Below are 26,634 nucleotides of genomic sequence, written 5' to 3' on the forward strand. Positions count from 1 at the left end.
TATGGGCTACTATTGTACTTGACTCTTGGAGCAAACTGTGACTTGACTTTAGGGCTATTAAGAAGACATAATATTAAAGCATAATAATAATTTCTTTTCACTTTACAATTCATTAAACTGCCATGTTTTTTTCTGCCATTAACCACACTTACAAAAGCCTACTGTAGGTAATATTTTTTTTGGAGAAAATTATTTTAAAATGAGTGGGCTAATTTTAAGATTGTTCTTGTGGAATTTAGTGAGTGCTTATAATAGATTGAGTGGTATGTACAAATGTTGAGAATGTCATACACATTAATCTTTCAATTCCACTTTAATTTCTATGATTGATTTGAGATATTATATAACATTCCTGAAATATCTTTTATAAATTAATATATATATCTCACATTCATCTATAAAGTACTTTTGCTAATAGACCTTGAGGTGTAACTGTTGTGTCTATATTGCTTGTATGTGCGAACACTATCCTAAATGGGATATAATGCCTCTCTCATATTTGAAGTATTCTTTTCTAGCCCCAGAATCTACAGTATGTTATACTTGTTTTTTATTATTATTTATTTATACTCTGTGACCTCTTCAGTCAAATACTGGTCTCCCAGAGGGCCCAGTTATGATGAGTGGCTGTTAGTTACAGTGGCTGTGTGTACAGTACTAGTACATCAGGGTAACCCCCTACTAAGGCCCTGTTTCTGCTGCCAACTAAATACCGTATATTATACGGTATTTTTTGAATACCGTATATATACGGTATATTTTTGGCAGCAGAAACTGCGCTCATAAAAAATATACCGTATTTTGTATACCGTATTTTCCCCACAAAATTTGTGGATAAAATACGGTATTTACAAATTTATACCGTATTTTTTGTACCCGTTTCTGCTGCCAATAAAAAATACCGTATTTTTTTTTTACATGACAAAAGGTCACCATTCGTGTTTTTATTGTCTGTCGCTGTTAGCTGCTTTACACACATGTATAGATATATTCGGCGAAAATGTGGAGCGAATACGTCACAGTTTTACTAAATAAATGTGTGTGGGGAAGCTAAAATGTCTGACCAACTAAAAGGTAATAAAAGGGACAACCACATTTATAAAGACATTTCTAAAAAAATAAAGCAGGAGTATGGAATAAACTTGTCTCCAAAGCAAGTAAACTCAAAGCTGAAGAGCCTGCGAAAGCAGTACAACATTGCAAAATACAATAACTCGGGGAGGGAACGAATTAATTGTCCCCATTACGATGTTTTCTGTGCTCTCACAACATCTCTATCACTAGGGCTAGGCTGTTGAAAGTGAGACGTAAAACTTCCTTTATTGCGACTTTTAATTATCGATCAAATAAATGAATGGCAATTTGGGTAAAAAAGATGAAATTTAACACGACCACCCAAGAAGTATTGTTAGCAGAAACGGGGTACTAAAAAATACGGTATAAAAAATACCGTATTTTATACCGTATTTTTATACCGTATTTTGAGCAGTTGCAGCAGAAACAGGCCCTAAGATGTACTAAGTTCCTTAAAGGAGTGCACATGAGCCTGGTGATGTGTACACTGGACCTACGGTTTATAGTGTAGTCTTTTTCTGAGAAGACTTGTTCTACCACCAGAACAATTGAGTGAGTGAGCCTCGAACTCTTGCCGATGTTATGGCTATGTAATTATGGTTCCACTGTCTTAACCGCTCGGCCATTCAAGCTTCCAAGTCAGTGTCACACCATTCCCATAGTCACACAAACTCTAGTGTTATCTAACACTGTCCACAGAGTCAGGATTATGCTAGCTACCATCTCCAGATTAACACATTCCAGATATATGTTATAGCAAGGTTGACAATACAGTATTTAATCCAAAGATAAGATTATAATATGAAAATAATCTCATCTTTCCTTATCTTGATATTCACATTGTCAAGACTTTTATTACAAAATTTGCATCAAAGTACTTAAGAAACAATGTAAATGTAAATCTGTAATGTTTCCTACAAAAATTATGCATGTTGATGAAATCACACATTCTCGCTGGTAATTAGCCTTAAGAAATTTCTCAAGAATGTCTCAAGAACAGACGTCAATATGTACTTAAAGATGTAAAGCATTGAGAAACAGCAGCGGCGTAATAATAATAATGATGATGATGCGATTGGCTTCTTAAGGGAATGAACGGGTTGCCATTTAAAGGTGTTAACTTAAACAGCGTTGTATGAGTGTGATAGCACTGGCATTTTGATATGTTTCGTGGATTTAAAATTGCTATTAGAATTACACCACTTTTAATAATAATTATTACAAGAACGTTTGCCTTTAAGACAAAGATTGCATCGTAATATTTTATGTGATTTCTGTTTTTCTCTTTAGACTTGCGTCAATCATGGATTGTAGTAGTCGTGGGCGTCTTGGGATGTTTCCCAAGATTTGTAAACTATGCCGAATTTATTCATAGTAATTTTTCAGTTTTGCTAAATTGTGTTTGGCTTTAAGATATCGAGACTGTTCCTCGTATATTGCACAATATCAGAACGGTTTAAATTTGATTTAGTTAGAGTTTACCCTGATCTTTCTAGAATTGTTTGACTATGTTTCAAGGAATCAACCTGTCACAGTTGTCAAAATGTATCTATTTTTTGGCACATCGACGCATCATTTGTGATTTTCTGGCAGAATTTCCTAAATCATAAAACAATCATTGGCCCACTTCCATTTTCCCACATATCTGTTATCTTTTCTTCCTTTTTTTTCTTCCTTTTTTTTCTTCCTTTTTTTTCTTCCTTTTTTTCTTCCTTTTTTTCTTTCTTTTTTTCTTCCTTTTTTTCTTTCTTTTTTTCATAATTTTCCTTCATACCTTTTTGAATTTCTTGTCTCCGAATAGATTCCATGCTTTTAATATTATGCTAATTATTGATATTAAAATGTGTTATTGTAAGGAAGACGATTTATAACGGATGTTCCTGATTTAAAAATGAATATTTAGTAATTATTTGCATCTGTATGTTGCATTGTTTGTGATTCACTAGTAACTTCCATATTGCTTGTTATTTGCTAGCAGGTGTTTTTACATTGTTCAGAAAAACAACAAAAGTTTGTTGTTTTTAACGGATAAAAACAAAATTTAAATTGAGGTTACACAATACAAATTGAGAACATTTTTTTTACTGTATTTACATAAAAAAGACCATATAAAATATATGGGTTGTAAATGTTGTGTGAACTGGGGCAACCCTGAATAGTTGAATGGTGAAATTTTTATTTGTTGACAGGTCCCAGACTATGTCAGGGGATGCTCTGTCTTATGCTAACAATCCCAATAGAACCCCTCACTGTGTATACACTTATTTAGGGGACCCCTTTCCCGTTAAACAAGAGGAAATTGCTAACTCCTATTCCGGGAACATTTCTAGTATTTAAAATGGATATGAAACAATATCAAAATATCAGACACTTGGTTAGGTCCTGAAAGTGTCTCTTATAAATAGGGGTTCTACAAAAAAAACACCCTGTGTAGAGTGTTTCCCAATGTATTAAATATATATTAACCTGTATATTTACTGTATATACAGGAGTATAGTGTAGTGGTAGGCCTAAGCAAATATACAAACACAAGTAGGTCAGTAGAGTCCTGTAGAAGGGTCTGACCTTGTAAACATGTCAGATGCCAGAACCTTAATATCCCAATTTGTCCAATTCGCCTCCTTAATCCTGAACATGTTAGTCAGTGACAGTAATATCGTAAAATCATCTTCTTTCTAGAAAATCACACGCGCACACATGCTTGTTTATTGGTTGTTTTGTGCTAGTATTTTTATCCCTACTCTTCCAGATTAATCCAAAGTTCAACAGTTTAAAAAAAAGTCCACCATGTACATGCAAATTGTGCTCTATTTTTGTTTTTTTCATAGAATTGTTTTTCTGAGTTGTTTTTTTATAGTGCCGTTAAAAGTCGATTTTTCTAATATGAGAAATCTTTCAGCGATTGTCAATGTAAATCTGGATTTAGTAGAATATAATTACCGACATTATAGTTCCTAATAGTTATGCATATCAATTATTATATTTCATTAGAATAGTTGTGAATAGGAACTCTCTATGGACATTAATGGGCCATTAATGACTTAATAATGTAACAATATTTGATGATAATAATAAGATTTGCTTGGTGAGAATACCTATTAAATAAATGTTTGAGGTAACACACAAAGTATTATTTTGAACTACATTTTTTAGTATTGAGTCTGAACGTCAATCAAGGTAATCACAGTGTGAAAGACCTTAGTTCAAGTTGTCTCTAATGCAAGATTTTAATCCAAAAAAACTAATTTCATTTTTTGAGCAATTACATTCATTGTCTGTAGTATTATAAGCATATTTAATATAAAATAAAAAAATAAAAATGATTGAAATATAATAAAATATTTTTAATTAATGTAGTCTATTATCAGTTTATTATCCGTATTGTTGATATTAAACACTATCCCTTTTCATCTATTATGACCTATTCTGTTAAACGTGTTGAATTCTACTACCATCAGTTTTCATCCCAAGTATACATTACCTAATATACCTGTGTAATTTAATTGGGCTAGATTCGGCATGAAACCAAAAGCGTGAAATTGACACCCTTGAGTTCGTCCAAGCAAATCGAAGCCACACGCAAATTTGTATCAATAGTCGCCTATTGGTTACCGTGGGTAATTGATCACCACTAATCAAGCATGTACATTGTATGGTTACTTGCAAGTTGAGAGATAACTGATATTAATATCAGCACTTGTAGTAGTCAGTTCTTATCATATCATACGGAAAAATCCTTCAAATTTCAAACTAACCATCAAGAAATTCTGTCTAAACTTTCTTCTAATGATGTTTAAATTTTACTGAATTCAAAAGAAATTTGTTATTTTTCTTATCTTTAAACAAATATAATTTTTATTTTGTCGTGAAGAAATCTAAAGCTCTGTCTACACTATCAAACTTGTTTGACAAAAAAAGTGTGATGTGCCCAAATATGGTAGTGATATGACCATATATGTGTATGTGTCCATATTTTTTTGTCACATAAAGTTTGATAGTGTATACAAGGCTTTACAGTAGTAACCACACACTTATTCCCTATTCAGCAGACACCTTTTTGAGTAACAAGAGTGTTCCCTTAAATGGAGATTGACAGTATTACTATTACCATCATCTGTGACTATTTCTAAATTTTACCAACAGTACCTTATAATTGTTATGTTTTATAACAATAACTGTGCTGTAGTTCAAAATGGAAATTATCATATACTCTTGTATAAATAAAATTTTTGTAATATTTGTGTTAATTGTCTTGGTTGCATTATGTATGCATTTCTATTAATAAAAATAAATGATATGATAATGTTCTTTCATAATTTATTCGCTGGCTTGAATATGGATTTTGCATTGTCGATTAGTTTGGTATTATTAAAGATAAAAATGCAATTTTATTATGATAGTAAAGTACATCACAATTGGGAGTCATGTCATTGGATAATAAATCAGAGTAAATTTTCAGAATAATTTTATAAATTACATACATACATACATGCATACATGGGATCCTCCTCTTCTACGTCGTAGAACTGGAATTGAAAACCTATTCGGCACCAAATAATCTACTAAGGTGATCGTTAAGAATTTTCTTTGATTGTGTAATGGCTTTGGCTTGCCTGATTTCCATACTTAAAATACAAGAGATTTTAATCCAAGTATCACGATAGTACCGTCTTGTTGGAACAGCAAACAGCATCTTTTTTGTAATTGATGTATTTGTTCCTCTACAGATATGACCAACGTATCGGATATACTGACTGTATATGCAGTCCCTCAAGGAAGATGTTCCAACAATTTCACATATCCTTTTGTTAATATACAAGTCTGTAGATATCCTCATCTGGTTGGTCATTTACTAATTCATTTACTAATTCATTTTTGATAAATAATAAAGTTGATTATCATTTGTATTTTTCAGGATTTAGTGGTTTTGTCAGGTAATCTGTCCTGTGAAGATGGATGGACAGTGTGTGCTAGTACTTTTAATTGCATCAGTGTGTTTCACATTGGGAGCAGGTAAAGTAGTAGTAAATAATATGTATTGGAATTTTCTTTTTAAAAATACAACAGAGCTTTATAACTAAAACTGTAAATGTTAGTAAGGAAAACTAACGGTGAGATTGAGGCCGACTCGTTCCTAGTTCTGGTGGTGGAAAGATAAGGACTATAAACCGTAGTTCCAGTGTACACTGTATGTGTACTTTAAAGAACCCAGTTCATCATTCAAAACGAGTACAGTAGAGGGTTACCCGGTTTAACAAAATTATCCCTGTATCAGAAGTATTACCACCTATGTGATACTGTAGGACAATGATTAATTCACTACAGTATTTGGAGTCCTTGGCCACATGTGTCTAAAGACATACAATAAAAAGAATAAGTACATTAATGTTTGTTGCTATTAATGTTTAATCTGTTTTGTTGAATTACATTTCCTTTGTAGATATCTCGCCTCCCAGCATCACTGGTCTATGGCATGGAGGAATGTCTGATAACTATGGTAACCAACCTTTAGGAGAATATGCTATAGATGCTAGGCAAGCAGCAAGGTTCAAATGTAATGCTAGTGGAATCCCAGAACCAGTGTGAGTAGTTCAAACATTTTCTTGATATTTTAGGGCATAAAAAACAGTTGCTGCTTTTATACAAGCTCTGTCTACACTAATAAACTAGTTTGAAAAAACCAAATATGGTAGTGATATGACATCATCATGTCCATTATTTGCACATCACATTTTTTTTGTCACATAAAGTTTGATAGTGTAGACAGAGCTTAATAGGTTTGTCCATCACATGGTGAGGGAACACACAATGTGCTATTCCTGTCAGCTTAAGGCCAACTCAGACAATGGCGTACGACAAGGCCCAACAAATTGTCTTGTCGGGAGAAAATAAAACTTGTTTAATGTTCTAAACACTACGCCCGACGATCTCTCAAGACGACTCGAATTTTCGGGATTCAACTCAGCCAGCATCGATGAGTCAAGATGTTTCATCGGGCCTCGTTCGATGCTGTCTGATTGGTCTTTAAAGAAGCTAAGAGCTCTTGTGTGCGTACCCAGCTTTAGTAACATTTTCACTTCATTAATTTATTTTACTAATTACAGCTTTGTATGGACAAAGAATGGTAGTGCAATCGTTGAAGGGGGAGATATAAGTTTTGATAATTCTGGCAGAAACCTGATCATTAGCAACCCAACAACAGAGGTTAACGGATTGTATCAGTGCAATGCAACAAGTAGCAGAGGAACAGCTCTTTCGCAAGAAATCTCTGCTAGGCTGGCCTGTAAGTTTCAATTTGTCTGTTCCTCAATAAATCATAATTAAAATAATGTTATGTTTTGTTATGCACTTTCAGAAACAAACAGCGTTCAAATATATGTTCATGATTGTCAATTTCTGTATAAAATGTTGTAGTTTTTTTCTTATTTGTTTTTATTTTTATTTATTTCAAAATCCATAATTCAAAGAAAAAGAGGAAAATGAATTACTGTATATATTTTGGGATAGGACAATAACACCAATCTGTTAAAACCAACTACTGTAATCTAAGTAATCAATTTCAACTACATTTTTTTTCTAGTTATGGATCCGTTTACAAATTTGGAATCTAACTCTTACACCGCACGACCAAACGCAATGGTACAGCTGGAATGCAATCGTCCTAAATCGTTTCCCAAGCTAAAGATAGTATGGGCATATAAAGCTGATTTTAGTGATGAGAAGTATGAACCTGTCACTTATTCAAGAAGAGTCAGTCAAACTCAAAATGGCGATTTAATTATTGGCAATGCAGAGTTGACTGATAAGGGATTCTACGTCTGTCAAGTCAACAATGAAATTTTGTCAAAGATTCAAGACTCGCCCTCTAAAAGGTTAAAGGTCGAGGGTAAGAATGTAATTTAATATTATTTTAACTATCTTACACTACATAAAGCTCTGTCTACACTATTAAACTAGTTTAACAAAGAAAGTGTTATACCTAAATATGGTGGTGATATGCCCAAATAGGGTAATATAATGATATGACATCATCATGTCCATATATGGGCGCATCACATTTTATTTTCACATAAAGTTTGATAGTGTTGACAGAGCTTTATGAGGCAGATTTATATAGGAATGAAATCCTCTGGCAGAGCTAATGGATTTTTGATATAAGTAACTTGATTTTGTATGTTAAAGATGCATTAATATTGACTTCACAGGTACGCCAACAGGGCCACGAAATCCAGAATGGCAACCTGCAGATCAAGAGTCATCCAGACTAGTTGTAGCAGGCTCAACAATGTCCACAAAGTGTATTGCAGTCGGATTGTAAGTTAATACTCAATACTTATAAATACACATACTTAATAATATTCATACTAATTAATACTCATACTTTAGGATGCTCATACTTATTATTGCTCATACATATTAATACTCATACTTAATAATATTCATACTTATTATTTATTTTTATTTCTTTATTCTGACATAAAATCATAAGATAAAAACACAATAAAGTACAGCAAACTTATTTCCATTGTGGTCCTAAACAAATATAACAGAATAAACAAGAAAACCACACTTAATTAAACATAATAAACATACATATAAATATTAATTCTCATACTTATTAATACTCATACTTATTAATACTCATACTTATTGATACTCATACTAATTAATACTCATACTAATTAATACTCATACTAATTAATACTCATACTTATTAATACTCATACTTATTAATACTCATACTTATTAATACTCATACTAATTAATACTCATACTTATTAATACTCATACTAATTAATACTCATACTTATTAATACTCATACTTATTAATACTTCTACTTATTAATACTCATACATATTAATACTCATACTTATTAATACTCATACATATTAATAATTATAATATAGTAATAGTAATAATTAATACAGACCCCATAATTTAAAGTAATTAGAAATAGAAGAGAACATAAAACCAAACCGAATGCGACTATTACATTTAACAATATATATTTTATAGCTAACAAATAAAATGTATGCAATATAGACTTAGAATTGATTGTTAAAATAACAATGATAATATATGAATATAATAATAATAATGTTACCCATTTTCATAATATATATTGTATGATAATGATATGTTACATATACTGATATTTTTGTATTAGTGAATATATGGGTTAAAATCTATATACTTTATTAATAACCTTTTTTCTCTATTTTTTAGCCCAACCCCTGAAATACAATGGGAATTTGACCCAAATGAACGGTTTACTACTGCTAGCTTTGAACAAGAACTCATCATCTCAGATGTTCAAATTGAAGACGCAGGCAATTACCAGTGTTATGGTATGAGTGGCGACTATGATATCAGCAGAAACTTTGAGCTAATAGTCCAAGGTATTGTGTATATTATTTATAGGCTACGTCTGTTGTGAATGACAATGTCAATTAGTTTTACATTCATCTGAATGATGGATGAAACTAAGCCAGGACTGGTGCTAACATTGATCAAGGGCTTCTGTTGTCCTGTGCTCACCTTGACCAGATAAGCCAATACATCTGAGGCAGATACTAGATGCAGCGGCTTCCATAAGAGTCAACAGTGCTGATTTCAAATTCCTAGTGAGACCCCAGCTCTATATACAGCACCCAATATTCTTATTATTACTCATACTTAATAGTACTCATACTTATTAATACTCCTACTGTACTTATTAATACTCATAGACCTATTAAGAAGCACAATAAAAGCAACTTACTGACTAACGACAGTAGTTAGCATAACTGAAACATTACATTCCCAACTTTATTTTAAAACACATAGTGTACAACAAATCTTTGTTCTTACTATGATGCAAACACAAGCATGTAAGCGCAACAAAGTAATCTGACCAATCACAAGTGATGGATCAGTCAAACTGTCGCTTGTCATTGGTTTACTTGTTCTGACCTGCAATAATGGTGGTGTTATACAAACGGTTGATTGGTTACTGTATAATTATCATTCAATTATAAACAGTATTATAAATATATTTATTTTTTGTTTATTCTTAGCTGCACCCACATGGGTTTCAGAGCCTGCTGATGTGGGTATAGCCCCTGGTGAAACTGCTACCATCACATGTGAAGCAACCGGTATTCCTACACCTACCATTACATGGTTAATTAATGGTGCTGAACCACGTAAGTAGGCCGTCTAAAGCTCTGTCTACCCTATCAAACTTTTCTTTTTTTTTCAATTTTAGGCAAATTGCCAAGGATAACCACAAGTGAACTCAATCACTGTCCTTCTCTCAAAGGTGGCTCTCCTGTTCACACGACAAACAAACAAACTTTATATGACAAAATGGGATTAACTTTATTTGTATTTATTTTTTTCATAATTTTCTATTATCAAGTAAGTAATCACAAGAATCACATCTTTTTGGGATCTGCCTTCATCCATTTTCTTTATTATCTCTTGCCATTGTTGTTGTTTGTTACCTTTTGTCTTTTGGACGTTAATATATGTTCTTTGAATTGAATTGAATTGCCCATATATGGAAGTGATATGCACAAATATGGTAGTGCTATGACATCATCCTATTAAAAACATTCTTTTTGTATTATTAGCTCAAGATTCGCGCAGGACGATAAATGGAAACACGGTCACTCTTACTGCCGCTACTACAGACGACAATAGCGTGTACCAGTGTGTTGCTGAGAACACTCACGGAAAAATAATGGCCGATGCGATACTTAGCGTCAATGGTAAGGAATTTATGCTTATATTGCTATTGCCTGTTTAACATCATTTATGTACTTTTTACCTGTCTTTGTATGCTTTGTATTGTTTTTCCTGAATAAATAGTAAATAAATATTACAAATATCTTGGTATTGTTATTGTGTATTATTTTTTTCTAGTTATTAATGCCGAGATAGTAGATCCACCAGAGACAAACAAACCAGCCGCGGAAGGTGAATCGGTGACCTTGCAATGCGGTCACATTGGTAGGCCATTCCCAGATGTCACATGGGAAGGCAAGTCTGGTCCGGTATGTGTCAATATCCTCATATATTCATGCTAAAGGGTCTTTCACACCTGTTCCGGCACGGTTCCGATCCAGGGCCGGAAAATGCAATCGAACGCCAATGTTTCGTTTTCACGCGGCTATGCGCATATCGATTGGCGCATAGCCGCGTGGAGCGTCCTGAAAGCAAAACATCGATGTACGATTCGCCGGACCGAAACCATGCCAGAACAGGTGTGAAAGACCCTTTATACATATTATATAATTGATAATCTGCAACCTCAAATTATGAGAGGGTTGTTTACCAACACACAATTACAGAGTAGGTATAAATCTCTGTTTACACACTATTAAACTTTATGTGACAAACAATGTCAAAAATTATATGGACATGATGATGTCATATCACTACAATATTTGAGCACATTACAAACTAGTTTGATAGTGTAGACAGAGCTTATGGTTGTCCAGTCTAAAGGTACTACTAACATTTCTTGTATTTACCCATTAGATCACCAATAATGAAAAATACACCATCAACGAAGATGGCAGCTTAACAATAAACAACGTAGTGAGAGAAGATGAGGGCGCCTACACATGTAAGGTTTCGAACAAAGGAGCTGAAGATTCTGGACAAGGCAGCATTGTTTTCAGAAGTAAGTCCCTTTACCATCATACAGATAATTAGTTAACAAATGAGAAGAAATATTTACGTTTGAAAGAAAAGAATTCTAAAATACCCAGCAATAATGCTGATAAAAACACATTAGAAGGAGTACAGATGAAGAAAATAAGAAGGTTAAACTTTTTGATAATTGTACCATAGTCCTGACTTTCGCTGTATGTTAAGGCAGATATAATCCTCAGCATGGTATAGTATAACAGCACAGATTTATCAAATTGAAACACATAGAGTTGTAGCTTAGTGGCTATGATGCTTGGCTACCAAATAGGGTCCTGGGTTCAAGTCCTGTCATGTCATGATTTGTTCTAATGACAAATTACAACTCCACTCCCAAAGACTTGTAATAAGACTTTGTTTATGTCTTATGTATATGTTTGTCTTGTGAACGGGATTGCCACCTTGAAGAAGGATAGTGAATGAATTTGCTTATGGTTATTCTTGGCAATTTGCCTAAATATATTAAAACAAAACAAAATTTGCTTTATACATTTATTTTAAATGACTCTTTCTTCAGCTAAGACAACCATAGTTGCGGGTGTACAAGAGACAAGGGTAAACAAGCCAGAGGAAGCCAGGTTACAGTGCTCGGCTACGAAAGATGCCAGAGCGGAGATTGTTTGGTCGTGGACCGCAAATGGCATGGTTGCAGATGACGCAAGCCATGACAGGTTCCGTTACAATGGAGACCGAAGTGTGTTGGATGTTTTGAAAACAAAGGTTTCAGACACTGGAGAGTACTGCTGTATCGCATCCACCACGTATGATTCGGCTAAGTCTTGTGGTACACTCACTGTACAAGGTAACATTACATTAGGTTTAAAGCAGGCCTATCTATATATAATTTCTTCTTTCCCTGTTAGGAATAAAGCCTAGTAATCCACACTGTCTTGGCTGCAGTCACTGACTCTGTCAAACGAGTTTGACAAAAAAGTGTGATGTGCCCAAATAAAGCAGTGATATGCTTAAATATGGTAGTGATATGACATCATCATGTCTATATTATATGGGCACATCAGACTTGTTTTGTCACATAAAGTTTGATGGTGTAGACAGAGCTTTAGACTTTACTTTTCTCTTGGTCTTTCCACTCTCCTCTTCCCTTCAGGTGCCTATGTCAATGGCAGGTCTATTTCTGCCAAAGTGGGAATTTTAAATTTTTCATTCAGGATTGATCACTTTTCCTATACGTCAACTGGACACACAAAAACACTTCCAGAAACTGAAATTTCTTTTGTGTTAAAAACCATACATTTTTAATTTTTTTAATTTGTATGCAAACAGCTATTTTCGTATACATTTGCATAATACAAATTTGCTATACAGTATTATAAAACGCATTTTGTTCTTTTAATGTTAATCTAGATGTTCCATCTGCACCATATGATGTAGAAGCTATCAAAAGGGGAGATGCTGCCACCAGAATATCTTGGAAACATTCAAATCCTAAAAATTCAGACATCACTAAATACATCATTGAGTATAACACGACTCACGAGGGCGTCGGATGGCGAGAAATTAAACGAGTAGACAGCGTGTTAACGTCAACTGAATTGGATTTACTACCCGGCGGATTAACGTTCTTTTTTCGCGTATCGTCTATCAACGGGGTCGGCAGGTCTGCTTACGGTGAGAGTAGTAACAGTATTACAACACCAGCTAGCTCACCTACCGTTTTTCCTGGTAACATAGTCGGACAAAGCGACGATGAAACTACTATGGTGATTTCATGGGACGTAAGTAGAATTGATATTATTTTATTTAAGCACATTGCCAAGGAATATCAATAACAAATTTGTTAGCTGTCCTGTATACTGGTGGTAGTCCATTGACAAGACAATCATAGAGCACAAGATGCTCTACATAAAGCAAAATCTAACAAAGTCTGTCTACACTATAAAAATTTAGGCAACAAAAAAATGTTATGTGCCCATATATGGACATGATGATTTCATATCACTACCATATTTGGACATACCACTACCATATTTGGGCACATCACATTTTTTTGTTCAAACAAGTTTGATAGTGTAGACAGAGCTTTACAAGTTAGTTCAAGTCTGTCCTTATCCATAGTTCTTGTGATATAACAAGTCTTCTAAGATAAGGCTTAGGACCGGAGATCAAGTGTATACCCTGTTGTACTGGCCCATCTCAGCCACCAGTCATTCATGGTAGGCGTTGTACCGTCGCTGTCGTGAGGATAAATAATATCAAACAAACAAGTTTAAATTACAAATGACAAAATATCCTTACAGCCTATGGATGTTACACAATACGGTGGAGAAGGATTCATGTACAGAGTTGAGTATAGAAACGAGACTGCAGATGGCTGGACTACAAGAATGGTAGACCCAGAAAAAAATTCACTAACCATTGCTGACACAAAAACCTACGAGAAGTTTGAGATTAGAGTAACCGCTACGAATGACGAGGGCGATGGACCCCCATCAGACATTGTCACTGGCTACTCTGGTGAAGGAAGTAAGTGTTTAGTAGTTGTCACTCGTTTTGTACAATAATTTCTTCCATTCAACTTCTATCAAGCAATTTGATACTAAGTGATTTATTTATTCTTTCTTTATTCTGCAGGCACTTTCAGTACTAGTGCTCTGATTTCCAAAGTGGTACAGTAATTGAAAATATAACAAACATAATAAAATAAAGACAAAGAGTAATTGAAATATACATTAAAAATAGCAATCAATTTTAGAAAACAAAAAATTCAGTTCAAAATGTTGAGTACTAATTGTATTTTGGAATGAAGTTATTGAAAAATCTTTAAAGTTAATTTTTAATTCATTTAGAAGTTCATTCCAGCTTTTAGATGAACGATAAGTAAAGGTTTTTTTGCCTTGACAATGTTCCAGGTGGGACAACTAAATTGTTATGGCTTTGGAATGTTTACCTTAAGTGGTACTTTATTTTTTTTAGGACCAACGGCTGCTCCAGGTAATGTAGAAGTTAATGTGACCTCACCAACGTCAGCTTCAGTAACCTTTGACCCTGTTACACCAGAATCTTTACAAGGAAAATTTAAATATTATAGGGTAGGTATTTATTTTTTCTTGCATCTCAAAAAGTTAACTTATAATTTTTAATATATTCTATAATAAATGATGTTTTTTTTTTGCATAGGTATATTACACTGAAACAATAGCCCAAGTATCTGCTTATAAATCCGTTGAGTGCATGACCTCACCCTGCGAGATCAACGACCTTAAACCGTCGACGGATTACGAGCTTCACGTTGTTGTCGCTAACAGTAAACAAGAAGGACCACGAAGCCCAACTGATAGATTCAGTACCCCTGAAGCACGTAAGTATTATAATATTCAAATAGTGGTATTGTAGCTTGGTGCTTGCCTTTTAATTTCAGGGTACATGGTTCAAATCCTGGTATTGGGTTTTGTACCATCCGAGATATCGTTTGTGTAATGGTAGTCAGTAGCAAATCACAAAAAGAATTTCGTATTGTGTTTAGCTTATGAATTTTTTATTTAGTTAAAATAATACAATTCATTACTATTAATTAATAATTACTATTTTATTAATATTTTACAACCGTAGCTCCTGGACAGCCTTTGGATTTTGAGATAATCATGTTATCAAAGAAGATGAAACTGTTTTGGTCGCCGCCAAATAAGGGAGGAGAAGTAGATGAATATAGAGTCAAAGTTAGTTCAGGTAAGAGACCATGTCATAGATATTCTACTTCAGTAACTAACTTTTGTTTACTCTTTACTGTTTATGAAATTATTTAGCAAGTTTTTTTCTGGATTTTTTTGAGTAAACATACAGTTTATTGCAGTGACTGTCTCACAAACCTATACATTGAAATTAACTAAAATCGTATGTTTTCTCAGAAAAAATGTAGGATAAAATGTAGAGATTCTAAATATAAGTTGCCTTTCAGGCCTCCAGTAGACAATATTTTATAGTTTTACACTAAATATTAATAATTATTTGTATCAATTGAACATTTTTTCCTTGTATAGTTGTTGACCAAAATGTAGAGAATGTGAGTGATTATACTTATCCACCTGAAACAAAGGATTGTATTATTGAAGGCCTAACGCCAGAGACTACATACCGAGTGTCCATTGAAGGAAAGAACACGGCTGGATATGGCGAGCAAGACTTGATCGAGAAACAAACGCGCAAATCTGGAGGTAATTTATTTACTTAATTAATGAAATAATGTTAATTTTTAGGGTTTTTTTTGTCAAAGACTGCTAATATCAAATGTTTGTGTCCTAATAGGTGGGTAGCTGGAAACTATGTGTTTCTAATGTTACTGTTTAAATTTGATATTCCCATCTTTAAAAGTACAATATTTATTCTAGCGCCCTCTATATTATATTGTCTGTCTCCAGTACAGAACTAATAACATACAAAATCAGCTTTGTTTAGTTCTAAATTTGCATATTCCTATTTAAAAATTTAAAAGGTACACTAAAATTAGTTATACTCGGTATTTTGGAGTGATAGCTGTGATGTTTGTTATTTATTTCATAATTTGCCTATAGGCATAATGAAATATTTCAATGGTATGCGGATTATCTCACCCCCATAACAAAATGGAATAACCTTACAGCAAGCAGTCAATTAATACTATATAGACCCATCTGTGTTTGACTGTACACTCAATTATATTTCTGTATCGTACTCATATTTGTGTTAGATTTGAAATACCATCGTTTAATAACATTGTAAGTAAGAATTTCATTTATTTATTTACTAGTTAAATTTGTTTTCGTTTATTTGATCATATTTTGTACAAGGTTTAGAACAATACCAATTTGTTTACATTTATTTATTTGCAGTATAAAACTAGACATTTATAAATATTTTATAAGCACAAATTTGCTTCTTTTTTTTCACTAGTCTATTAAGAAAATAGATAAGTTGAGTAGATTGATACAGTTTTTTGTATCAAGGCTTGATACAGTGTAAAGTATCAAGCCTTGATACAGTTTACAGTATTTAAGCCTTCATATAGTGTACAATACCAAACATAGAATACACCTAGTTTTCATTGTGTAAAATCTTGCATTTTTAAAATTAACTTTTGTTAAAACTTCACAAATTATCAACTTTGTTCTTAATAGTATTCTTTGGCATCAAATAACTACTGCAAACAAAATTATTTTTATTTTATTAGGCAATATGATTATCATATACAAATCAATTTATTAATATATTCTTTTATATTGAGTCCATATTATAATTATAATATGACATTTAAATCATTTTTGCTTTTCTTCTATCATGTCAAAAAGCACTTAATATTTACACTTAGAAGTGTGACAAGTTCTTTAAGTTCAACTTGTTTTCAATTACATCATTTAAATCATGTGCAGTCTTAAGTGTGTATGACAATAACATAGTAGAGAATTTACTCTTTGTACCAAGATTCCCGAAGTTGTAAACTTGATTGAAGTTGAGGGATCTTCTCATATTCATCACAAACAAAAACAATTTGGCGACTGTTATGCAATCTAAATGTGTATAAGAACCCCAACAATCATGTCAAGAATCTAGCAGTGATCGTGTTGCACCAGCGATCCATAGATAACTTGACCTTGTTATTTTGAGTAACACCTCTCCCAGGCGCTGTGTGCCTCTCTCATGCGCTGTGAACCTCTCCCAGGCGCTGTGAGCCTCTCCCAGGCGCTGTGAGCCTCTCCCAGGCGCTGTGTGCCTCTCTCATGCGCTGTGAACCTCTCCCAGGCGCTGTGAACCTCTCCCAGGCGCTGTGAGCCTCTCCCAGGCTGCCACTGTAAGCCTCTCCCAGGCTATGTGGCTTTCCCAGATGCTGTGAGCCTCTCCCTTGTCAGACTGAGACCCTAGTCAAGGATCTTAGACCCCTTGTTAAACCCAAAGGATGAGACTCCTGTCTGAAGTTGTGATCATCTTCAGAATACTTAAAATTATATAGAAGCTAGTGCCCCTATCAGAAAGGTTAGGCCCTCTCACATTACAGAAACCACGGTGAATAAGAAGACTGCTGAAGCCTCCAGCAGAGAGGACAGTCCGCTATGGCATTGATTGCAATTCATTACATATCCCTGTCAATTCTTCCACTGTTGTTGATTGTATGATGTTTCACTATGCTGCTTATTTTGTCTTGTATCTAGTGATTAAATATCTTACTAGTACACCAAATTTATATAGCTGGTATAATCATTAGAAGGTTTCATTATATATAAAATGTACCTGTATGCTTCTTTGGTTGTTTGGGAATGACCAATAAATTAATAATAATATCATTGTTATTACAGTTCCATTGAAACCAACTGGCGTTGTGTCAAAGCCTGGTAAGGACGAGGCAGAAATAACTTGGCCAGAGGACAAGACTGGCCCTGCTATTGAGAAATATATTGTACAGATTAGAAAGAAAGGTAAGTTACACTCTTTATTATTTTAATAATTTTGTGCATGGTTAATAGGTAATAGCAAATACAGTAGAACCCCTTACAAGGACATCTTTGAGGCCTAACAAAGTGCCCGCTTAATAGGGGTTGGCTATAGTGTTAAATTGTGTACTTTCTCATGTTCGTTTTACAGGAAAGTAGTGTCCCTTTAATAGAAGTGTCTCCTTACTAGTGGTGTCCCAATGCACGGGTTCTAGTAATACTTCTAGAAGCTAATCTAACTTTAAGCCTTGTCCACACTATCAAACTAGTTTGATGTGCCAAAATATGGTAGTGATATGCCCAAATATGATAGTGATATAACATCATCATGTCCTTTATATGGACACATCATATGTTTTTGTCACATAAAGTTTGATAGTGTAGACAGAGCTTTAGAGTTAAAAAAATTGTCACTTTATTTTACTACAGTACTATTTATTTTTTTTCTACTGTAGTTTTAGCATGTCACTACCACAAGATATTCAACTCCACAAACTATTAAACTTTTTTTATTTTTTTTTTTTATTTTATGTCTTTAGGCACTGTGGCCAAGGATTACCAATAGTGAATTAATCACTGTCCTATCAGATAGGTGGTAATCCCCCTGATACAGAGGCTATTGTGTGAACCAGTTCACCGGGGTAACCCCCTACTTCACACACTATTCAACACCACACCATTATTTGTAATACATGCCTAACAACGTCTATATCAAAAATATATTTTTATTTAAAGTAAGGATAATATATCATGATTTAGTTCTGATAATGATTTGTATCATTATCACCTGTCTCTGTGCATCATCCTTTAATTTATGCGTTTTTAACGAATCGTGCAGCGCTGTAAATAAACCAGGGTGACGATATTCTCTATGCTATATCTGATGATAATCCACACTAAATGTATATGTAACATACACATACTACTATAATAGCTAAAATTGTAATGTTACGGCTGGTTTAATGTAGTGACACATCAATGAAAATGTGTTATACAACAAATACTTGAATACAAATTGAATAAAAATAAGCAAAACCCTATAGGCAGATTTGCATTTTTTTTCCACTTATGTCATAAATGCAAATCATTTATAATTATGATAATATTCAATAATAGCTAATGCCGGTTACAATTAAATTTTAAATTATATTTTATTATAAAACTAATATGATTGTAAGTTTCTCTGGTCCAACCTAATAAAACTAAACAGAACATTTGTGCTGATGTGGCGTTCCAAAATGCTACATAAAAGTATATTTCTACAATTCATAAATGATTTTATTTTAGTTTTTTGGATACTATACAGGTAAGAACAAACAAAAAGCTCAATCACTTGTGTGGTACCACCAGGATAGCCCTCTAAAACCCCAAATATAGGGGGGGTCCCTTACGTTAAAGGCCAGGTGCGGGCAAAAAATTTCTATTGATCATACATTCCAATAATTATCGATCTATAGTTTCCTCTATGTTTCATAATTTTTGGGATTTTATTTGTGTTACACAAGCTTGTTGAAAATAAGCACTTCCTTATCAGTGGGGGAATAGTTCAAATTACACAGTAAAATCTCTATTCTTTTGTACACAAATTTTGTAAATAGAGAGGCATTTTAAAAAGCTATGAAAAATAAACGGTGTGGTAAAAAATGTTATCAGATAACTAAATATAGGTAATATAACTTGAATATTACATTTCTGGTATTTTTATTCAACTTCAGCTTTTTATTTTCATGCTATAGCAAAAATTATCCACCGTATATCCACCATCTTTTTTCACCTTCTAGGGAGTCACCAGACATGTTATTACATTAGGTTAACTACCTAACTACTGAAAAAAAGTCTTCCTGGTTTTTATGGAAGAATTTTGGCAAATTTTGTATTTGGCCATATTAAGGGAAATTCATGTTTTTTTCGTCTTGATTTCTGTTACAAATATTTGATTTATGTACAATTAACCAAATATTATATTTAAAATTCATGCCTGTCCCCAAAAAAAATAACTATGTTTCCTCGACTTCCTTTTCAAATTAAATTGATCATAAATTGTACATACAGTACAGTACCTACATAAACATTATCTATCTGTTTTCATTTGGTTTATTTTATACTGTATCCTTCTATTCTTGCTTAATTGTAGAGACCTGACGTAAATATTAATAATTTGGTGTTAAGCTTTTAACTCAAAATAACATATGGTACTTGTACATTTTTTATAAATGAAGAAAGACATATTCATAATTATCATATGTGAAATATTAAAACAACAACAAAAAACAATATGTTAAACAATTGTACCCTGATCTTAACAGATAATTTTGATTTTTGGATTAAAATAAAATTGATTGATTTTATTATTGATTGATTCATCGATTTGAAACTCTAAAAACAAAACAAAAATTATTTCTTGTTAAAAATTAATATTATTCCTGTACATATACTACAATATTTTTATTGTTATTAAGATACTATTATTTACTGTACATATATTATTACAATATTGTTTGGTTTCATATAGGTCAGTAAATTAGTTTAAATTATTAATTCTTTAATATCATAAAGCCGATTGTACAAATTGTTTTATTTATGTTAAATCCAGTTTAAGTTGATCTTGCATACATTAGTGGATTTGAGTTATTAATTCAAATATTTATAATCTGTTACTTTTGACCTTCTGACCTTCAAATCAACCTAAATTATTTTCCCTGGGGTGCATAACAATCTTTCAATTGGTGTTAGCTGCCATGGCGTGCTACACATCTCACAAGCTAATTTGTTCATTCGGGCCGTCTAATTGGTGAGTTTGAATTAGTGATGACAATTTGTCGTTGTACCACACAGTCCGTTTCAAATTAGTAAACATTTTCAACTAATTCATCATGATAATGATGTGAGTTTTGTTTATTACATTCAAGAAATATGATTCTTAAATATTTCTTTGAAATAAAACAAAATATTAATACCAAAAAGTATTCAAAACCGCATTACAAATTTTGATTATTAATACTTACAGTTTCAAATAAAAATATTAATACCAAAAATAATAAATACAGAACTGTATTAAAAATCTTGATTATCAATTTTAGTAATTTTAAATTTCATAATATTTTTCTATCCATTTTCATTCTGGCAGCTTTAACATCCATGTTCTCGTTGTTGATAGCCTTAACACCTGGACTTATGCTAATTTGCATATTGTCTGTCTACAATAACACATGTTTGACGCTGCTTTTTTTTGTACACATGCATGCACTATCAATTAATAATAATTGACATGCGGATAAAAAAAAAATGCAGCATATATGTATTTTGAGTAATTTTTTAAACGTAACCTGTGGAACATTCATTTATCAGTGGAAAATTATTTTCATTTATTGTCATTTGCATATAAAATATACATAGAAATTATGTTTGTTCTAAGATATACAAACAAATTACAATTCAAAGTGTCACATGACTCTCGACGGTATACGTATTCAGTGCCCTAATGGCAGCTGGATAAAAACTGTTGCGAAACATATTTGTACGAGAAATGACGGGCCAGTTACATCTACCACCACATAACACCTCAAATACATTATGCAGTAACCAATAGTACTGTAGGATGGTTGTTTCATAAAATCTAATATATAGTCCTTAAAGCTTGGTTCCCACTAGAACGTAACGCAAGGACGTAAACGCAACGCAAGCGTTTTAACCAATGACAAGCGAAGTTATAGACAGTTAGCAATCAAAAGCGAATAAGCCATCGCTTGTGATTGGTCAATTCACTTGCGTTGCGTTACGTCCTTGCGTTGCGTCGCTAGTGGGAACCACGCTTAAAGAGTTCATTAGTATTTAGCCTTGAGTGTTTAATAATACTATATTTCAGACATAGTATTGATAACAAACATAGACAATAATAGCAAGACCATGTTTATCCTGACTAGATATTAATTAATTATCGCCGTTAACTACTGGTAAAATTGATTATTACCATTGTGTTTATGGAGATACTGTAGCGGGTTTCATTGATTTTATCAAGTTGATGTAAAATTAATCGGTTTATTTCAAAGTGGTGGTTCAGTTGGTTGGATTCGGTGAATGCAACTACAAGATGATTATTGCGTTCTTGTATATAGGTGTGAATGAGGTTTAGGATCGAAAAATAGGGTTCGTCTTACATTTTAGATTTATGAAGTTAAAAATTAATCTGGTAATCTAAGCTTTTTAATTGTAGCCTACTGTAGGTGAACACATGTATCTGGGGGTAAAATAACTCTAAAGCTCTGTCTACACTATTCAACTTAAAATGTGATGTGCCCATATATGAACATGATGATGTCATATCACTACTATATTTGGGTATATCACTACCATATTTGGGCACATCTTACTGTTTTTGTGAAACTAGTTTGATAGTGTAGACAGAGCTTAATTCCTGTCCAGACCCTCCAATAAAAAACCATTTTTCTGTAGCCTAGATAAAGAGATATCTGGCTCTATAGGTAATTAACTGTAGGTCCTTCTAGACCATCCAGTTAAAACTTTTTTTATGTTTGTAATTTTTTAGTTTTTATGTACTGTACTGAATTTTCATTATTTTTGAAATGAAATAAATAAAAAATATTGTTCAAGGACCAACATTTAGTAGCCTTTACACATAGTTTGCATGAACATTTTTTGTAATATTCTAACTTTTGAGTTATATACGCACTCCAGAGAGAGTTACAACATTTAATGAAGCACATGTTGGTATACCAAGATAAGACAAGAAATGTGATAAATATAATTAATTGGTTACCAGTGTTTCCTACATTTCTTGGTCATGTGATCGTAATCTTTTTGCATACACAGGAAGTTAATGCTAATACACATATAAATGAATTTCACTCAGGATACGAATAATTATTTATTTATGTGCGAGTTATAAATAGATTTAAAATACACCCTCTCCGTGATTTTCACAAAGAGACTCATTCACAACCAACAAAATTGATTTATTCGTGAAATTTAATGAGTTTTGCATTGAGTATAAAAGCTTTATTCAATTTAGTTAAACCCTTCTATTGTTGTAAGTTAATATTGTGTTGTGTGTAAACCCATTTATTTATGCGCTATTCCTGGGGGTTGTTTGTATTTCACTGTTTTGATGCTTATCGTCTAGTACAAGTACTCTACCAGTAGATTCTGTGAGTATATTAGATTTTCTATTGTTTCATTGGGTCCAGGCCTAGCCCAAAGTAAACCAACCTAGGCTAGCCAATTTCTTCTATTGTAGTAAGTTAATATTGTGTTGTGTGGAAACCCATTTATTTATGCGCTATTCCTGGGAGTTGTTTGTGTTTTCACTGTTTTGATGCTTTTCGTCTAGTACCAGTAGGTTCTGTGAGTATATTAGATTTTCTATTGTTTCATTGGGTCCAGGACTAGCCCAAAGTAAACCAACCTAGGCTAGCCAATTTCTTCTATTGTAGTAAGTTAATATTGTGTTGTGTGGAAACCCATTTATTTATGCGCTATTCCTGGGAGTTGTTTGTGTTTTCACTGTTTTGATGCTTTTCGTCTAGTACTCTACCAGTAGATTCTGTGAGTATATTAGATTTTCTATTGTTTTATTAGGTCCAGGCCTAGCCCAAAGTAAACCAACCTAGGCTAGCCAATTTCTTCTATTGTAGTAAGTTAATATTGTGTTGTGTGGAAACCCATTTATTTATGCGCTATTCCTGGGAGTTGTTTGTGTTTTCACTGTTTTGATGCTTTTCGTCTAGTACTCTACCAGTAGATTCTGTGAGTATATTAGATTTTCTATTGTTTTATTAGGTCCAGGCCTAGCCCAAAGTAAACCAACCTAGGCTAGCCAATTTCTTCTATTGTAGTAAGTTAATATTGTGTTGTGTGGAAACCCATTTATTTATGCGCTATTCCTGGGAGTTGTTTGTGTTTTCACTGTTTTGATGCTTTTCGTCTAGTACCAGTAGGTTCTGTGAGTATATTAGATTTTCTATTGTTTCATTGGGTCCAGGACTAGCCCAAAGTAAACCAACCTAGGCTAGCCAATTTATCGTCCTTTGTAGGTTAGTGATAATTAGTTAACTATATACCAATGATGTAATAGATTGAAGTATTCGAAACATGTATTACTCAGCCAACATACATGTCTTGGCCTATTAAGCAAGCCAATAATTTTTTCATTCTAGACTTAGATTGAAATATAGGTTAAACATTTGTTGCAATGATATTAATAACTTTCTGCTTTGTCTTGAAAGAGTACAGTACACTTAACTTGATGTCGTTAGGTTAGGTTGAAACCTGTTTCAAGATAAACCATTTGACAAACAAATAGATATAACTGTTGGATATATGAATCATATCATATTCCTGTTGAATACTTGTTTAAAGGCACAATACCTGGTAGCTACTAAAATTAAGGTGTTACCCCAGAATATTATATTTTGAATCACATACATGAGGCAGCATATCGACTTAACCTAGATATGCTAATGAATTTTTAGCTGGTATACATAAGGTAGCTTAATGAGTGGCAGACAGATCCGATAATTTTCAGCACTCAATTTTCAGTTTTGAATTCAGGCAGCCATGTTTTATAAGAACAAAACAATTAATAATTTGCAAATTACAGCAAGCATATGGGAATATTGTTATAGGTCTCATTGAGAGAAAATTTCACTTAATTAAAATATTAAAAATATATATATTTATATAACAGTAATGATTAAAAGTTTAAAACATTGATTTTCAAATATAAACTCAAGCTCTACATAAATCATAAATTCATATAGTACAGTATTATTAACATCACTGCTTTCCAACCTTTGACCTTATGACTAATTTTAAGTTCCAGTACATTTAAATGTCATTTACATTGTATGTGTAAAATAACTGGTTAAATGCATTTAATGGTTGCACTGTATATAAATGCTTCAGCATTCCCACTGATGGTACTCGTAAATTTTGATTGAATGTTGATAACAAAATTAATCCATGTGGCATAATCCGTAGATTTGGACTTCATTAGCGAGTATAGTATATGAAAACGTGGCGGCTGAAATCATGTTGGAAAAACTTTGGAGAGAGAGTTAGTGATGTAGAGAGATTTATATCGTAGCTCTCGCATATGCAGCAATCCAAGGAAAGCATGATTTACACTGGCTTGGATACATTTGAAATCCTCGTCCATTTCTGTGTACAGATACTATTTTGGTCGAAATCTGTTTTAGAAATAAACTTTAAATAGAACTTAATCGTAAATTTGTTTAGAATATTTAATGTCCTTCTTGTAAATGACATCCTAAAACATATTGAGAGATAGATAAATTATTAGTTAAACAAAAAATAATTGACATTTGAACATAAATTATTGAAATGTTTCTAGTATAACAACTATTTATATGCTGTATAGTTAATATAGTTATTAAAATAATATGTTTGCTGTTATTGCAATTTGAATCCTTCCCAAACTATTGCAAGTAAGTGTTATATATATTCATTAATATCTTAATTATCCAACTTAAGTTAAGCACTCCCCGTCTGACAATTAAGAAAAGAGTCTTAAGTTTACGAATAACTTAAATTAAATGCAAAATACAACAGCGTTAAAACGTTAACACAGAATGTCGAGAGCTATCGCGTTTAAGGGTGTAGAACACGCGGTTGTATGACCGTATTTGGTCGGTTGGTTTTCTGAATCATTGTCACTTTCTAGCAATCGGGGGAATACTTGTAACACCTTTACAAAGATAACATTCACTTTGTGAGGGCTTATTTATAATTAATCATTTTAAAAATTGACTTTATTGATGCTATAAATAGAAAAATCTATCAATTTACAGCTGACAGGGGTGTGCAAAGTTTTGTAATTTAATGTGATCTAAATTCTGAGGTCACATGCATTTACAATGTCTATTTACGTCCTTTAAAGAATGTACATCTGCTGTCTGGGGGACACACACCCACCCACTTTTAAAGTCTGCCATCCAGGCTAGCTTATTTTAGGCCTTCCACTTAGCCACTTAGCCTAATTTCAACACAGCACCTTAGAAACCTCCATATACCTGAAATAATGTAATTGTGTTTTCCCACCTACCTTAACTGTTTAAAACCCACCCTCTACACTTCTTTAGCTACTTTAGGCAGATGTTATAGTCACAAAACACCCATTTTGCAAAAAATGACACCGAAAATATAGTTTCTAGAATTAAATATGATCATATTTATTGTTCTTTTAGACGGGGACGACGACAAACCGTGGAAAGAGAAGGAGGTCGATGTATTTGACCGAAACTTTGGAACAAATTTGACAGACCTCTCGCCGAACACAGAATACGAAGTAAGATTGGTCGCAATGAACGAGGACGGAGATAAAACAGAAGGGCCGATATTCATCATCACCACAAGTGGAACAGGTACGTCAGCTTTCATATCTTAAGCTCTGTCTACACTATCTACTTT

At 33.0% G+C, this 26,634-nt stretch overlaps 1 protein-coding gene across 8 annotated transcripts in view; it reads left to right on the forward strand.

Annotated features, from left to right (window-relative positions):
* Positions 1 to 26,634, forward strand: part of LOC144855371 (neuronal cell adhesion molecule-like) — a 71,445-nt gene that overhangs the window by 35,122 nt on the left and 9,689 nt on the right. For all 8 annotated transcript variants that reach the window (XM_078713212.1, XM_078713214.1, XM_078713215.1 and 5 more), the window contains exons 4-22: positions 5,990 to 6,087; positions 6,515 to 6,656; positions 7,179 to 7,357; positions 7,655 to 7,960; positions 8,280 to 8,388; positions 9,302 to 9,474; positions 10,132 to 10,260; positions 10,690 to 10,827; positions 10,982 to 11,112; positions 11,600 to 11,744; positions 12,288 to 12,572; positions 13,136 to 13,506; positions 14,029 to 14,254; positions 14,705 to 14,820; positions 14,909 to 15,089; positions 15,341 to 15,457; positions 15,769 to 15,942; positions 18,055 to 18,174; positions 26,412 to 26,588. In XM_078713212.1, coding sequence (XP_078569338.1) covers positions 6,027 to 6,087; positions 6,515 to 6,656; positions 7,179 to 7,357; positions 7,655 to 7,960; positions 8,280 to 8,388; positions 9,302 to 9,474; positions 10,132 to 10,260; positions 10,690 to 10,827; positions 10,982 to 11,112; positions 11,600 to 11,744; positions 12,288 to 12,572; positions 13,136 to 13,506; positions 14,029 to 14,254; positions 14,705 to 14,820; positions 14,909 to 15,089; positions 15,341 to 15,457; positions 15,769 to 15,942; positions 18,055 to 18,174; positions 26,412 to 26,588 — 3,280 coding nt within the window. In that variant the 5' untranslated portion in view covers positions 5,990 to 6,026. The remainder of the gene's footprint in view (positions 1 to 5,989; positions 6,088 to 6,514; positions 6,657 to 7,178; positions 7,358 to 7,654; positions 7,961 to 8,279; positions 8,389 to 9,301; positions 9,475 to 10,131; positions 10,261 to 10,689; positions 10,828 to 10,981; positions 11,113 to 11,599; positions 11,745 to 12,287; positions 12,573 to 13,135; positions 13,507 to 14,028; positions 14,255 to 14,704; positions 14,821 to 14,908; positions 15,090 to 15,340; positions 15,458 to 15,768; positions 15,943 to 18,054; positions 18,175 to 26,411; positions 26,589 to 26,634) is intronic.

The sequence above is a fragment of the Antedon bifida genome, chromosome 11, assembly GCF_963402885.1.
Source record: "Antedon bifida chromosome 11, ecAntBifi1.1, whole genome shotgun sequence".
Lineage (NCBI taxonomy): Eukaryota > Metazoa > Echinodermata > Crinoidea > Comatulida > Antedonidae > Antedon > Antedon bifida.